This window comes from Cololabis saira, chromosome 20, assembly GCF_033807715.1.
Source record: "Cololabis saira isolate AMF1-May2022 chromosome 20, fColSai1.1, whole genome shotgun sequence".
NCBI lineage: Eukaryota > Metazoa > Chordata > Actinopteri > Beloniformes > Belonidae > Cololabis > Cololabis saira.
The window spans coordinates 39,664,164-39,681,273 of record NC_084606.1 but is presented as its reverse complement, the minus strand read 5'-3'; the positions used below and the strand labels follow the sequence as shown (position 1 = coordinate 39,681,273).

General features: G+C 47.7%; 1 protein-coding gene across 2 annotated transcripts in view; it reads left to right on the top strand.

Moving 5' to 3' along the window:
* The first annotated feature begins 232 nt into the window (after nucleotides 1–232).
* The window catches only part of frem1a (Fras1 related extracellular matrix 1a), an 89,620-nt gene continuing 72,742 nt past the window's right edge, over nucleotides 233–17,110 (top strand). For both annotated transcript variants that reach the window (XM_061709454.1, XM_061709455.1), the window contains exons 1-11: nucleotides 233–316; nucleotides 399–853; nucleotides 1,319–1,413; nucleotides 1,533–1,843; nucleotides 3,451–3,647; nucleotides 4,578–4,901; nucleotides 5,014–5,122; nucleotides 6,043–6,174; nucleotides 11,078–11,422; nucleotides 11,509–11,651; nucleotides 15,694–15,890. In XM_061709454.1, the coding sequence (XP_061565438.1) occupies nucleotides 590–853; nucleotides 1,319–1,413; nucleotides 1,533–1,843; nucleotides 3,451–3,647; nucleotides 4,578–4,901; nucleotides 5,014–5,122; nucleotides 6,043–6,174; nucleotides 11,078–11,422; nucleotides 11,509–11,651; nucleotides 15,694–15,890 (2,117 nt within the window). In that variant the 5' untranslated portion in view covers nucleotides 233–316; nucleotides 399–589. The remainder of the gene's footprint in view (nucleotides 317–398; nucleotides 854–1,318; nucleotides 1,414–1,532; nucleotides 1,844–3,450; nucleotides 3,648–4,577; nucleotides 4,902–5,013; nucleotides 5,123–6,042; nucleotides 6,175–11,077; nucleotides 11,423–11,508; nucleotides 11,652–15,693; nucleotides 15,891–17,110) is intronic.

Below are 17,110 nucleotides of genomic sequence, written 5' to 3'. Positions count from 1 at the left end.
CACAAAGTTTTTTCTGTCTGAACCAATCAGATGAAGGGTGGGCGTGCTTTTTGGCGTCTAGCGTCACCACAGTAACACTTGTTTGTTTCTGTTATTGTAACCCTGTAAATTTGTTTGTTTATGTATTTGAGCACATTGAGTCCATGCTCTTCGTGTGAAGTGTGCAATATAAATACATTTGCCTTGCCTCTTTAGCAACGGCGGCTCAGATGGATGACAGCCCCCTAATGACCCTGACAGGGTGGATGGATGGCTAGATGAAGTTCAAGCCTGGAGTCATTTTGTAAGTATGTTTAGGTTGGTGAAGCAGCACAAGGTATGTACAAATACCATTGGCACATTGTGGTGAGAGCCCTTATTTATTCAGGAAACCTAAAATGTTTTCAATGTCTTTACAGCTCCTGACTGACCACGTGAAATTCTAAAAGCCCTCTGCTCATCATGCAACCGCATTAAAGTGTAGTTTCCCAAAAGAACGTCATCCTTTACTCCATCAAAGCCTCTGACTGAAGCGTATTTCTGAAAATACCCGTCTCTTCTGTGGAGTTGGTTTGAGATCCCGCAGGACGTGTGTTTGTGACTGACAGAGATGGGTTGGCGAGGTCAAAGGTCGGCCCTGATGTCGCGCAGTCAAAGGTCGGACCTGATGCTGCTGCTGCTTCTGCTGGGACTAATAGGATCATCTCATGGCACCCTGGTGAACGTTAGAGGATTAAAGGTTCAGCGAGGTCAGACAGCCTTCCTCCAGGAGGGCGACCTGGAGTTCCTCTTCCCCACCCAGAAGGATGCGTGCAAGGTGGAAGTCGTTTTAAATGAGCCCATGACTCAACGAGTGGGGAAACTCCTGCCTCAGGTAATATATATATATATATATACTGTATATATATATATATATATATATATATATATATATATATAGATATATATATATATATATATATATATAGATATATATATATATATATATATATATATATATATATATATATATATATATATATATATATATATATATATATATGGAAAAATAACCTCTAAAGAAAGAAAAGAGCAGGGACTTTACAATGAGTTGTAAAACAAAGATGAATAGTTTAAAAGCATGAGACTGGGTGTCTTTAAACTCTAAAAGCTTATGTGTTAGAAATTACACAAAAAATTATTATTACTGTGATATGCATGATGACATTTTCAAGTTGTCTGTCTTTTCCTCCATTTTCATCCATTTGAACCATTGAACAATGTCCTGGATGTTCTTTGACACATTTTCAACTCACTTTTTTAAAACTTGGTATTGTGTTTTTTTATGTACTTTTTCTAGGTATTTGATTGCCATTATCTGGCGGATGAAGTGAAGTATGTCCACAATGGCTGTCCGTTGTTAAAGGAGGACACAGTGAAGCTTCGCCTGTACAGGTACGCCATAAAGGAACTAACATTTATGAACAGTACATACTCAGACCCAGATGTATTGGTAATGTCTGAAAAAAGAGCTTGTTATTCTTTTAATTCATTATTTCATGTGTTTAAACCAGATTCACAGAGACTGAGACGTACATGGAGATGTTTTCTCTCCATGTGGATATTATGGAGCCTGTGTGCAATATCATTAAGCTTGGGCCCAAATACCTGGAGGTGCCTGAGTTTTACGGGCTCTCTGATGCCGTCGATGGCAACGTGGTGTCCTTCCACTACGAGAGGAGGGCTAGTCTGGAATGCAGCGTCCACATCAGCGGTCAGGACACTCACTTGCCGGCCCATGGCCAACTGGTCACAGGAGAACCGAAGAAAGCCACCAAGAGAGGAGACGAGCCAGAGAGCTTCGTTCACCTTACTCAGCAGCTAGGTAACCGGTCACACTCTTATTCTTTCTTTTAGACATTTTTATTGGTTTTACATTAAACAATATACAGGACTGTCTCAGAAAATTAGAATATTGTGATAAAGTCCTTTTATTTTCTGTAATGCAAAAATGTCATACATTCTGGATTCATTACAAATCAACTGAAATATTGCAAGCCTTTTATTATTTTAATATTGCTGATCATGGCTCACAGCTTAAGAAAACTCAAATATCCTATCTCAAAAAAATTGAATATTCTGGGAATCTTAATCTTAAACTGTAAGCCATAATCAGCAATATTAAAATAATAAAAGGCTTGCAATATTTCAGTTGATTTGTAATGAATCCAGAATGTATGACATTTTTGTTTTTTTAATTGCATTACAGAAAATAAAGAACTTTATCACAATATTCTAATTTTCTGAGACAGTCCTGTACATATGTTTACAGCGTTACAGGTTGTAGATAATACAAGCATAGTAACGGTAACGCTTTTGACTGAGAAAAGTAATGCCCATCGTCGCAGGATCGAGACGCATATTTTAATAACACACCTGGTTGCACGTTAGGGTTCGTGTGAAGAAGCGGCTGAAGAAATGGCATAAATTCCGCCAAAATGACACGATTAATTAAAAATGGCCGACTTCCTGTTCGGTTTCGGCCATGGCGCCAAGAGACTTTTCTTTAAGTTGTGACATGATACAGGTGTGTACCGATTTTCGTGCATGTACGTCAAACCGTGTTGTGGGGCTTGAGGCACAAAGTTTTTTCTGTCTGAACCAATCAGATGAAGGGTGGGCACGCTTTTTGGCGTCTAGTGTCTCCACGGTAACGCTTTTGAAAGAGAAAAGTAATGCGCATTCAAAAGTTATGGCAGAAAAAAGTATTCTAGGGGGCGCTGTTGAGCTATTTTGCCACGCCCATTAATGCAAACCATGAAATATCGAATTTATCTCCAGACCTGGCTTGCATGCAAAATTTGGTGACTTTTGGGGAACTATCAAATATGGACCAATCAGATGAAGGGTGGGCGCGCTTTTTGGTGTCTAGCGTCGCCACGGTAATGCTTTTGAAAAAGAAAAGTAATGTGTGTTGTTGCAGGATGGAGACGCACATTTTTATGTATAACACATCTGGGTTCACGATACGGTTCGGGCTCTGAAGCGGCTGAAGAAATGGCATAAATTTCGCCAAAATGACGACGATTAATTCAAAATGTTCAAAATGGCTGACTTCCTGTTCGGTTTCGGCCATGGCGCCAAGAGACTTTTCTTTAAGTTGTGACATGATACAGGTGTGTACCGATTTTCGTTCATGTACGACAAACTGTATCGTGGGGCTTAAGGCACAAAGTTTTCTAGGGGGCGCTGTTGAGCCATTTCGCCAGGCCTGGCTTGCGTGCAAAATATGGTGACTTTTGGGGCACGTTTAGGGGGCCAAAAAGGCCCTCATTTCGTCGGAAGAAGGAAAAAAAAAAAGAAAAGAGAAAAATTCCTACAGGTACAATACAACAACTAACAACTAATTATTTGGATGTCATAAATATGTGTAGCAGAAGGTAAAGTGATGTCAATGTTGTCTTTTCTTTCAATGGTTCTGTCAATTTTCAGACAATAAAGCCAGGGCAATGTGCAAATCTGAAGATTGTCTGAAGGGTCTGAAGCTTGTAAAGTTCACCAAGATTCCCTGTGACGACTTTTTGCTGTTGGGGCTAAAGTACCAGCACATTGAACCTCCATCTCCCGACGTAGACTACATCGCCATCAGACTGGACCTCAAGGACACCCGGAGTGGCAGCATTTATAAGGTAATTTGGCCCATCAGTTATGAGTGTATAGCTCAGTTTTATGGAGCTAGAACAGTCTCATAATTCGCAAATGTACACACCATTTCACAAATGCACAGGACAAAATTCACAAATGCACACACCGTTTCACAAATGCACACACCGATCCGCAAATGCACACACCGTTTCACAAATACACAGGACAAGTTTCACAAATGCACAGAACAATTCACACGTGCGTAGGACAAGATATACAAATGTATTTTTGATGCACACACAAATATAACCTATATAAAATCTTGCGCTGTTTACTTTACCGAGATCACAAGAAAAGGAGAACAGTGATCTCCTCTCCATCCCATGTTGCTGTTTATTTATCTTTACTCCACTAACTCGAAATATGAATCACTTTTCTAAGCAAATGGCACTAACGCAGTTCAAACGGTTTACGAGTAAATCGTCCCCCACGTGGGGTGCACTCTTATGATTGGCTGAAACAAAGGAAGACATCTGATTGGTTGAAGATCCTTCTGTGTTTAAAAAAAAATGTATTTGTGGAATGAGTCACGTCAGGGGAGTCTCAAAAGTCACACGCAAATCCAGCGCAGCTCACAGACAAAAATAAATTTGTAAATCAGGTTATATTTGTGTGTGCATCAAAAATACATTTGTATATCTTGTCCTACGCATGTGTGAATTGTTCTGTGCATTTGTGAAACGGTGTGTGCATTTGCGGATCGGTGTGTGCATTTGTGAAACGGTGTGTGCATTTGCGAATTATGAGACTGTTCTAGCTCCATACAGTTTTCCCTGAAACTCTTAGGTTGGAAAATGTAATCATATATTGCAGATTTTGTCTAATGTTTTTTGTTTTTTTAAGTTTCGCGTCAGGATCTGAGTTTCTTAAAATTTTACTTTGTCACTAAGAAAAGTATTCTTCTATGTTTGCAGTTTGAGCACGCCTGGATTCCTGTGCGGATAATTGGTGCGATGCCCAACCAGCCTCCCAAACCATCCTTCATGTCTATGTTTAGTCTGGAAATAGATCAGTTCATCCTCACTCCGCTCTCCACTGCCACGCTAGACGCCGAAGACGAGGAAACTCCCAAGAAGCTTTTGGTTTTTAACATCACAAAACCTCCTGAGGACGGCTTCTTCACCCATCTGACAGATCACACTCGTTCAGTTTCCTCCTTCACGTGGCTGGATCTCAATGACATGCTGATCGGGTACCAACCTCCTAATTCATCACATACCCAACGTAGAAATTATGAGGTATCGCTTTATTATGCTTTTTTTTAAAACAAAATGCTTTATAGTGTGTAATGCAATTACATTAGTTGATGTGACTAATAAATTATAAAATGCATTATTTTATTTTTTTCAGGTGGAATTGGAGGTTCATGATTTTTTCTTTGAAAAGAGCCCATCACTCACTGTTCATCTGTCTGTGAGGAATGCCAACACGAACGCACCCAGAGTTTCCTGGAACATGGGTATGTTAATGAACTCACACTGCAAATGCAATTTAATAAATAATAATAATAATTAAAGCTGTTGGCCGCTCGGTGGCGCAGTGGGTTAAGCAGCAGCTCATATACTGAGGCTACAGTCCTCCTGCAGCGGTCGCAGGTTCGAATCCCGGCCTGCGCACCTTTGCTGCATGTCATCCCCGTTCTCTCTCTCTCTACCCCCTTCATATCTGCAACTTGAATAAAGAGCCACTAGAGCCCAAAAAAATCTTAAAAAAAAAAGAATAATAATAATTAAAGCTGCGGGCCCTCGCACTCATGGCCACCGTCCCCCATACGCATATCAGAAATGACACCACCCACGACTTCCTATGTCAAACCATTCAAAAGTTATGGCAGAGAATAGGAACTATTAAATATCGACCAATCAGAAGAAGGGGCGGAGCTAATTTGCACCAATTATGGTCAAGGACTCAAAACCATGTCCGATGGCACCACCCACAAGTCTTTATGTCAAACCATTCAAAAGTTATTGCAAAAAATCGGAAGTATCACATATTGACCAATCAGAAGAAGGGGCGGGGCTAATTCAGGCCAATGAAGGTCAAGTACTCAATACCGAGTCCGTCCATTCAAAAGTTATGGCAGAGAAATGTTTTCTAGAGGGCGCTGTTGAGCCATCTTGCCACGACCATTAATGCAAACCATGAAATAACATGGCAATATAAATATCATGGCATATATATATATATATATATATATATATATATATATATATATATATATATATATATATATATACAAATAAACATTCATTCACAATATGAATATATAGATATATTATATAGATCACTGCACATATATAAATATATACATTACATACACAAACCCATGCGTATCACAATACACACTCTCAGTAATTCCTACCAATCCTCTGTTTGCAGGTCTGAGCCTGCTAGAGGGCCAGTCTCGGCCCATAACGTGGGACCAGCTCCAGATTGTGGATAACGACGACCTTTCTGCCGTTCGGATCATCATCGTGGACGGCTTGCAGCATGGACGGCTAACTGTGAGAGGTATAAACTTGATTCACTTCAGTTCAATTTAACTTTATTTATAAATCATCTGTTACGATGTACATTGGCCACGGTCACATGATGTTTTTTAATTTGGATTGAATTATTCCAAATTCCAAAAGCTCCCCAGCTCAGCCGCCATGTGTTGGAGTTCTCCCCACTTAGCGAGAGGGTCGCTTCCCTGCGCCTTCGGGTCAGGGATAGGTCTCTCACTGTCGTTTCGGCCTACGGGCCGAACGGCAGTGCAGAGTACCCGGCCTTCCTGGAGGCCCTGGGAGGGGTGCTGGAAAGTGCCCCAACTGGGGACTCCATCGTTCTGTTGGGGGACTTCAACGCTCACGTGGGCAGTGACAGTGTTACCTGGAGAGGTGTGATTGGGAGGAACGGCCTCCCCGATCTGAACCCGAGTGGTGTTTTGTTGTTGGACTTCTGTGCTAGCCACAGTCTGTCCATCACGAACACCATGTTCGAGCATAAGGGTGTCCATCAGTGCACGTGGCACCAGGACACCCTAGGCCGGAGGTCAATGATCGACTTTGTCGTCGTGTCATCTGACCTCCGGCCGTATGTCTTGGACACTCGGGTGAAGAGAGGGGCTGAGCTGTCAACCGATCACCACCTGGTGGTGAGTTGGATCCGCTGGCAGGGGAGGAAGCTGGTCAGACCTGGAAGACCCAAGCGTATCGTGATGGTCTGCTGGGAACGTCTGGCAGATTCCCCTGTCAGGGAGGTCTTCAACTCCCACCTCCGGGAGAGCTTTGACCGGATTCCGAGGGAGGCCGGAGACATTGAGTCCGAATGGACCATTTTCTCCACTTCCATTGTTGACGCGGCCGTCCGGAGCTGCGGCCGTAAGGTCTCCGGCGCCTGTCACGGCGGCAATCCCCGAACCCGGTGGTGGACACCGGAAGTAAGGGATGCCGTCAAGCTGAAGAAGGAATCCTACCGAGCCTGGCTAGCTCGGCGGACTCCCGAGGCAGCTGACGGGTACCGGCAGGCCAAGCGGACTGCGGCCCGGGCGGTCGCGGAAGCAAAAACTCGGGTCTGGGAAAAGTTCGGGGAGGCCATGGAGGAGGACTACTGGTCGGCCTCGAGGAAATTCTGGCAAACCATCCGGCGCCTCAGGAGGGGGAAGCAGTGCTCCGCCAACACTGTTTACAGTGGAGGAGGGAAGCTGTTGACCTCGACTGGGGACATCGTCGGGCGGTGGAAGGAATACTTCGAGGATCTCCTCAATCCTACTGACACGCCTTCCGTCGAGGAAGCAGAGGCTGGGGATTCAGAGGTTGATTCATTCATCACCCAAGCTGAAGTCACTGAGGTAGTTCGGAAGCTCCTCAGTGGCAAGGCACCGGGGGTGGATGAGATCCGCCCTGAGTACCTCAAGTCTCTGGATGTTGCGGGGCTGTCGTGGCTGACACGCCTCTGCAGCATCGCGTGGCAGTCGGGGACAGTACCTCTGGACTGGCAGACCGGGGTGGTGGTCCCTCTCTTCAAAAAGGGGGACCGGAGAGTGTGTTCCAACTACAGGGGGATCACACTTCTCAGCCTCCCGGGGAAAGTCTATTCCAGGGTGCTGGAGAGGAGAATTCGGCCGATAGTCGAACCTCGGATTCAAGAGGAACAATGCGGTTTTCGCCCTGGCCGTGGAACGCTGGACCAGCTCTACACCCTCCGCAGGGTGCTCGAGGGCGCATGGGAGTTTGCCCAACCAGTCCACATGTGTTTTGTGGACTTGGAGAAGGCTTTCGACCGTGTCCCACGTGGCATCCTGTCGGGGGTGCTCCGAGAGTATGGGGTCGGAGGCCCTCTGCTGAGGGCTGTATGGTCCCTGTATGACCGGAGCAGGAGCTTGGTTCGCATTGCCGGCAGTAAGTCAGACCTGTTCCCGGTGCGTGTTGGACTCCGGCAGGGCTGCCCTTTGTCACCGGTTCTGTTCATTATTTTTATGGACAGAATTTCTAGGCGCAGCCAGGGGCCGGAGGGGGTACGGTTCGGGAGCCACTTGATTTCATCTCTGCTTTTTGCAGATGATGTGGTCTTGTTGGCTCCCTCGAGCCAGGACCTTCAGCATGCACTGGGGCGGTTTGCAGCCGAGTGTGAAGCAGCTGGGATGAGAATCAGCACCTCTAAGTCCGAGGCCATGGTTCTCGACCGGAAAAAGGTGGCTTGCACCCTCCAGGTCGGGGGAGAGTTCCTGCCTCAGGTGGAGGAGTTTCTTGGGGTCTTGTTCACGAGTGAGGGGAGAATGGAGCGCGAGATCGACAGGCGGATTGGTGCGGCGGCCGCAGTAATGCGGCCATTGTATCGGTCTGTCGTGGTGAAGAGGGAGCTGAGCCGAAAGGCAAAGCTCTCGGTTTACCGGTCGATCTACGTTCCCACCCTCACCTACGGTCATGAACTCTGGGTCATGACCGAAAGAACGGGATCCCGGATACAAGCGGCCGAAATGAGTTTCCTCCGCAGGGTGGCGGGGCGCTCCCTTAGAGATAGGGTGAGGAGCTCTGTCACCCGGGAGGAGCTCGGAGTAGAGCCGCTGCTCCTCCACATCAAGAGGAGCCAGCTGAGGTGGCTCAGGCACCTGTATAGGATGCCCCCTGGACGCCTCCCTCGTGAGGTGTTCCGGGCATGTCCCACTGGGAGGAGGCCCCGAGGAAGACCCAGGACACGCTGGAGTGACTACGTCACTCGGCTGGCCTGGGAACGCCTTGGAGTCCCCCCGGAAGAGGTGGAGGAGGTGTCCGGGGAGAGGGAAGTCTGGGGATCCCTGCTCCGACTGCTGCCCCCGCGACCCAGACTCGGATAATGCGGTGTTGTGCAACTCGGTAGCTTGGCTGTCCAGTTATCAAAGGCTTATTAATAATTTTATTCAAGAATTATTAATAATTAATAAAGTCGACTATTTATCAAATTGAATGACCAATATGATAAGTAAAATCCTCGGGGCACCACTCCGGGCCTTAATCCGGAGAAATGATAACTTAAACAGCAGAAAATCAGTCTCATATGATTTTAAGGTTTATGCCTAATACAGTAATTGAAGGGTGAAATTCGAGCACTAGGCTCTGCTTAAACAAATCAACTTGTGACCAAATCTTGCATGAAATGACACAACCGCTCATTAAGAATCAATCAGAATTTATTTACATACGGGTATCAAAAGGGATGTAAATAAATACCCGAATAAATCTGATGGCACACGACATTATTATAAAACCATTAACTAACAAGAAAAACAACAATCAATAAAATGAAACATAACGTTAAATGCATGGAATGAAAAAAAAGAAATCAAGCAATAATAAAAATGATATCACGAACATGTACGGAGTAAAATATTGCAGTATTTAGAGGGTCGTATTTTAAAGATGGCGGAAACCCTCTTTAAGCCACGTGCAGATCTAGACCGGATGTTACTCCCGGTGTTTTAAACGTGACTACGGCAGAAAACAGCGCTTTAAAACATGAATGACTAGCAGAAAGTAGTGACTACAAATTAATGAAAACAGTCCTGGTATTGATGCTGATGTAATCTCAGCTCTGAACACAGATTTAGCTCTGTAACACTCCCAGTTAAACTCATACATCCAGGTCTCAAAACCTCACGCCTCCTCGGGTCTCCGGGTGCCGATCAGGGGTTCCTGCCGGGTCTTTGGTCGGAGTCCGATCCCAGAGAGTCCTCCCGCCTCTCCCGCTCCTCCTCCTGACTCTGGAATCACAAGAGGACGGGGGTACAGCTGAAGCAGCCGGCGCTCCAGCCCCGGTCCGGAGGCTATCACGTCGTCTCGGGGGCGCGCGGGGCCAGTCTACTTCTTCTGAGTGCTGGTGCCCGTCGGCCTGAGCGCGTGGCATCGGGACGGGGGGCGGGATGCGTCTCGGTTCTGCGCGGGGCAGGCTGTCCACAGGTCCTTTCAGGTGAAGTTTAAGAGCAGAGAGAGAGGTTAGGACAGAGGAACGGGTCTCACCCTGGGCCGGGGCCGAGCTTCGAAGCGGCTCCCCCCCCTTTTCCAGCTCCCAGGGACCGGGGATACGTGAAGCAGGACTCTGGATGAAAAGTTGAGACCGAGAGCTGATGGGAGCCGGAGCTCCGCAGGCCTCCGCAGGGGGGAGAGAAGGGAGATGGGATCCTTTGGCCTGGAGCCGAAGATCCAGCGCCGATGAGATGAAGTTGAGAAGAGAGAGAAAGGGAGCAGCGGCAGGGGTTTTGATCCTACGCGCGCTGCGGTGACGTCATCGGTGCCTCGTTTGTGATTGGATGCGCGCCGCTTGTAGGCGCCGCCCCATCCCACAAGGCATGCTGGGATTGTAGTTCATGGCGCAGCTGCCATTTTAGGAGGCACATTCGAGCCGGTTTCAGGCTTGGGGGGGTTGACCAGGGTTTTCAGAGTTTTCTTCTGTTCAAAGGGGCAGCACCCGAGGGGGCAGCAAACCGAGGCCTGGTTTACTGGGTTTTGCTGTCCTGCTTTGATCTGCCATGCAGCGGGGGTCGTAAATCCCCAGGGAGTCTGTTTCCCTGGCAGAAACTTTCCTTGCTTGCTTTGATCTGTTTTGACCCCCCCTCTTGGGGTCATAAACTTGCTATCTCGGGCCGGGCCGAGATGACCAGAAGTTGGCAGCAGGGTTCATAAAACTGACTATAGCTTTCGGCCTTTACTGTTCTGAAAATGTTCACCCAATCATGAATACATAATCATTTATAAATTCAGAGTTCAGATGGGCATATGGGCGGGCACAACAGCGGCAGACAATGGATGGATAGATGGATGGATGGATTATTCCAAATTAAATAATTCAGAATTAAACTATTTTTCTTCGACTTTACATGGAAATCCAGGTCAAATCTGAGGATGTAATTTTGGTATCTCAGTCATATTGTTATTTGACTCTCATATTTAAATTTCAGGTGGAAAGGGCTTCATGTTTACCATCAATGACATAAAAACGGGAACGGTCCGTTATCACCATGATGACAGCGACTCCACCAAAGACTTCATCATCTTCCGCATCAGCGACGGCCGCCATCAGACCAGACACAAGTTCCCCATCAAGATCCTGCCCAAAGACGACAGCCCCCCCTTCCTCATCACCAACGTGCTGTTGGAGGTCTGTGCGGGTGATACGGCGCTGCTGAAGGGCTCCACCCTCCAGGCCTCGGACATGGACTCCAGCGACGACTACGTCTTCTTCAACATCACACACCCTCCACAGGCAGGGGAGCTCGTGAAGATCCCAGGACCAGGGCTGACAGGTCACTGGATTTTAGTTCATTTTTAAATTGCGCATTTGTTGACCAGTCTGTGAGTAGCTTACATCATTTTGTTGCTCTTCATTCAGGTTATCCAGTCAGCCATTTTCTCCAGAAGGATCTTTCTCTGTCCATAGTTTATTACAGACATCTGGGGAGTGAGATATTGGATGACTCCTTTGAAGTGGTGCTGTCTGACTCCCACGACCCCCCCAACCTGTCAGACCCTCAGGTGGGTAGCAATAACATCTTTAAAACAATGGTATTTAGTAAATCCGCTGAGAGGACGAGTAACTGGAATACCTTACGTACATACGTTAATGTCATATGAATAGCATTAGGTATTAGGGCCATGTAGGAGAAAAAATATTTGAGAGGAGGAAGATTTTTTTTGTTGTGCACTTCGAGAAAAAAGTTGAAATGTCGAGAAAATAGTCGAAATGTCGAGATTAATGTTGAAGTACAATTTCAAGAAAGAAGTCAAAATGTCGAGAAAAAAGTCAGACGCAGGAGAGCGGGAGGCAGGAGTTCACAAAAACTGAGTTTATTCCACAAAAACAAAAGGCACTGCTGAGCAGGATCAAAAAGTAGAACAAAACAGGAATCCAAAAAACTAGGCGTGGAAACATGAAGGGAGCAAACAGTACGGACCGACAGGGAGCAGGGGAAGACAAGACCAGATATACACAGGGGATAACGAGACACAGGTGTGAACAATCAGGGCAGATGGAAAACAGGCGGGGCAGAAGAGAAAACACAAACTGGGGGAAATGTCAACCACTGACATAACCCCCCTCAAGGGACAGATTCCAGATGTCCCCATGAAAACCTCACCCAGGGAGGGGGCCCGGAGGAGGGCCCAGGCCAACACACGGCCAAAGCTCCGGGGGCCGTCCTCGGGACCGGGCAGACCGGCGAGACAGTTCCGGGGATCGCCCACAAGGCCTAGGCTTGGGCTGTGGCGTGGGTCTTGGACTCGGCGTGGGGCTTGGACTCGGCGCGGGGCTTGGACCTGAAGGGGAACTTTGACTCGGCTGGGAACTTTGACTCGGCGGGGAACTTTGACTTGGCGGGGAACTGGGCTTGGGGGCAGACAGGATACGAGGAGCCGGCTGTGGGGGAACCCGAGTCCGTGGCGCTGGCTGCGGGGGGTCCGGGACCATCACCGGAGCTGGGGCTGATGTGTCCGGGACCACCACCGACACATGGAACGATGCGCCCAGGACTACCGCCGGAACAGAGGCCAGCTGGGGCTGGCGCCGACGCCGTCGTCTTCTCGCCTGAGCCTGAATGCTCCTGGGCTCACCCTGAGCCAGTCGTGTTCCCCAGAAGGGAGATTCCTCCTCCTCAGCGTCCTGCCAACCAGGAATCGAGAGTTCTTCATCCCTGTAGACATATTGCCAGAAGGCAAAACTTTCTCCCGCTGTGTCCATGCTGGTCGGTCCGTTCTGTCAGGGATGGTTGTATGAGGACCCAGACGCAGGAGAGCGGGAGGCAGGAGTTCCAAAAACTGAGTTTATTCCACAAAAACAAAAGGCGCTGCTGAGCAGGATCAAAAAGTAGAACAAAACAGGAATCCAAAAAACTAGGCGTGGAAACCTGGAGGGAGCAAACAGTACGGACCGACAGGTTACTGAACAACCAAAGCAGAATAAACACAGAAGAGCGCCGTTTTTAAACAACGGAGCGTTGAAGACGGCGGTTAAGTTAGCAGACTCTTTTCATCTTCTTTACATCAATTTATTTAATAATGGATGTAAAACAGAAGCAGCAGTGGTCTACGGTACAATCCATTAACAGTAACGTCGGCGGGCTCCGTGCCCGCCGATGGAGCGGCAGCCTCGCGTCTGAGCCCGCGGGGAAGCGTTCAAGCCCTGGGACACTTCCCCGGGGGCTTGGACGCGAGGCTGCCGCTCGATCTCCGGGTTCCCGGCCAGCGGGGACGCGTCCCAGACCGCTCCCAGCCCGCGGTTCTGGTTCCGCCTTACACCAACGCAGAGCCTACGGCGTAGGTTACGTAACCTACGCTGTAGGCTCTGCGTCGATGTACGCGGCGACGCACGCCGTAATTTCTTAACAGGCGTAGCTACAACTGATAGATTTCATCTATTAAACCAACATTTATCTTCCTAAATTATTTATTTCATCCAGCGTAATTCGCAACAGAGCTGCAGGTTTCTCCCCCGTGAAGACGGCGCAGGTTGAGCCGGCTGCGGAGCTGCTGTGCCCCGGGGCTGCCGGCTCTCGAGTCAAATTTCTTAACAGGCGTTATTTGGATAAACTGAGCCCAGGTAGGGGATCTTAAAGGTTACTTTTAAGCCTGAAAAAATATTAAAACTTAAAGGAGCCGTCTGTAAGAAATGGCCAAAACTGGTACTGCAGTCACTTTCAAAATATTGTTGAGCGGCGTGTACCCTCCCCCTCCTCCCCCCGACCAGAGGTTGCCAGGTAGGCTGCAGAATGCAGCAGGAACGTAGGCTGCCATGGCTGCGATAATTAGAGCCGAGCTGGCAACTCGGATGCCGAAACAATACTGACTTGGTGATTGGGAGATAGGTGGAGGGTGGAGCTTCAGAAACAATACTGACTTGGTGATTGGGAGATAGGTGGAGGGTGGAGCTTCAGAAACAATACTGACTTGGTGATTGGGAGATAGGTGGAGGGTGGAGCTTCAGAAACAATACTGACTTGGTGATTGGGAGATAGGTGGAGAGTGGAGCTTCAGAAACAATACTGACTTGGTGATTGGGAGATAGGTGGAGGGTGGAGCTTCAGGCCAAAACAAAAAATGACAACATAAACATCAGTTGAGGGCTGCAACTCCTCTTTTTAAACGGGAATATCCTGGCTTGAGTGCTGTTGTCAGTGACATAAGTATTTGAAATGAACATGATTTTTAAATGTGTTGACATATCGGGGTCATTTTATGATTTGTTTTATTATTCCTCTTACATACAGCTCCTTTAATAAAGTGCCATATTAACAGCGCTACAGCTGAAATTAAAACAGTTTTTGGCTCTCAGCTTCCTGATCAGGGTGAAAACGAGGGGGAGTGGTGGTGACGTATACAGTAACGTGATGACGTGGCTCTCTGGCCAGCTGCTGGCCAGCACCAGCTTGTGTAAAAGCAAACGGTTCTCAACCGGTTCTTACTAGAACCAACCGCGAACCGGCTCTAGCACCAGCACTAGCACCAGCCCTGGAACCAGCTTGGTGTAAAAGGGGTAACACTGTACGACCCGATGCTCTGATGCTCCGTCTGCTCACACTATACGTTTATAATCCTCACATCGGACTTCTGTTACTGGAACTCGAGGTCGGTTTTAGGGCAGTGGTGGGCTGTGCCCACCCAAACGTGCGTCCTGCCCACCCGATCAAAGGTTATGGGGATCCTTTATTTTTTTATAATTTTATTTTTGTAGATATATATTTAAAAAAATCACAAAATATCTGTACCGTTTCTGATTGGGTGGGCACTGCGCATCATTTTTAGACACAACAATGAACGCATACCGCAAAAGTTGTGTCTCGGCGGAGGGACCCGACGTCCCAGCAAAATGAGCACAGAGAAGTTCAGAACAGCAGACAGAGCACACACTGAAGCTGATTTATGGCTCCGCGTTAAATCGACGGCGTAACCGTACGCTACGCTGTAGGCTCTGCGTTGGTGTAACGCGGAACCATAAATCAGCCTTTAGCAATTTGTGCCATTCTGTTTGGCGATAAATGAAAAAAGATTAGACAACGCCGTGATTGGACAAGGAATTGGCTGGGCAGACGTGGGAAATGTGGTCTTTTTTTCTGCTATTAAAACATGATTTATAATGTGAATTTGCAACACTTTAAACTACAAATAATAGTTTTTGACGTGACATCAGAGATTGCGCATGCTCTCTGTGAAAGGATGAGACAAATCGGGTCGGAGCTGCTTCAACTGTGCGATTCCTTCGCGAGGAGCGACCAGGTTTTCAAACACGTTTGATTTTCTTGCGACCTCACGATTTGTGATCGGGAGCTCGTCGTGAGGTGTTAATGTCTCGTCGTGAGGTGTTAATCTCTCGTCGTTACCCCACGTTTACTGCACGAGGCACGAGCGATTGGGTCGAAATCCGGCCCGATCCAAAAAATAGTCGCACGACTAGAAAATCGGCTCAAAACGAGCCGATAATCGCACAGTGTCTGCCCGACTTAACATGTTAAGAGGAGTTATTGAACATAAACAGATTCATGATCTTTAACGAGGCTTACGCTCTGCTCTCTGGGATTTTCTTCAGGTGGTGGTGGTGCACGTAGAACCGGTCCCAGGCCAACCACCCAGAGAGGTTCCTGGTTCTGGTCGCTGTCTGGTGGTCAGAGAAACAGAAGTGGTCCACATCACCCGACAGCAGCTTCACTTCCAGGACCAGGAGTCTCCGGACGGAGAGCTGACGTACACCGTTACAACCCTACCATTCTACACCGCTCCTCACGGGTCAGTACGTACACCGTTACAACCCTACCGTTCTACACCGCTCCTCACGGGTCAGTACGTACACCGTTACAACCCTACCGCTCTACACCGCTCCTCACGGGTCAGTACGTACACCGTTACAACACTACCGTTCTACACCGCTCCCTACGGGTCAGTACGTACACCGTTACAACCCTACCGTTCTACACCGCTCCTCACGGGTCAGTACGTACACCGTTACAACCCTACCGCTCTACACCGCTCCTCACGGGTCAGTACGTACACCGTTACAACACTACCGTTCTACACCGCTCCCTACGGGTCAGTACGTACACCGTTACAACCCTACCGTTCTACACCGCTCCTCACGGGTCAGTACGTACACCGTTACAACCCTACCGTTCTACACCGCTCCCTACGGGTCAGTACGTACACCGTTACAACCCTACCGTTCTACACCGCTCCCTACGGGTCAGTACGTACACCGTTACAACCCTACCGTTCTACACCGCTCCCTACGGGTCAGTACGTACACCGTTACAACACTACCGTTCTACACCGCTCCTCACGGGTCAGTACGTACACCGTTACAACCCTACCGTTCTACACCGCTCCCTACGGGTCAGTACACACTCACCCTCGGAAACTACTATGACCACGTTTACATGCAGTCAAAATGTGGGTTACGGTCAATATTCCGGTTACTGAAACATTGGGAATAATCTGTTTCCATGCGTGAGCAAACAGGGTTATCCCTGTTTACATGGTAATTAATCATTCAGGATATCTGGATCAAACCAGCGACGCACGGAGAACATCATGACGCAATTCCCGTCATTTCTGCTTCTTCTTCCTGTATCCAAATCCAACACAACAACAATAACAGCAGCACGGTGGATAATCAACAGCCCAGTAGAAGTGGTTTTGTTTCTTGTCCCTGTAGTTCTCCTTTTTCAGCGTCTTCCAGCAGAGCTTGATCTGGTCTGGCGTTCCTACAAATGCTGCTTCGCACAACTTTTCTCTCACCTTCTTGTAAATCTGACTATCCCGGTACTTTCTACCGTCTACAAATGCAGAAATGTTCATATCCTTCATTACATTTATGAAGTGATTAGTCTCCTCCTGGTCTTGGTTTCTCCGTGTTTATAAGAACTCCCTGGACTCAAAAGACCAGGATTCCTTGTGAACAGAGCATGTGCAGAAAACAGATTCCTGTTCTGTTTGATGGGGATATTCCGTTA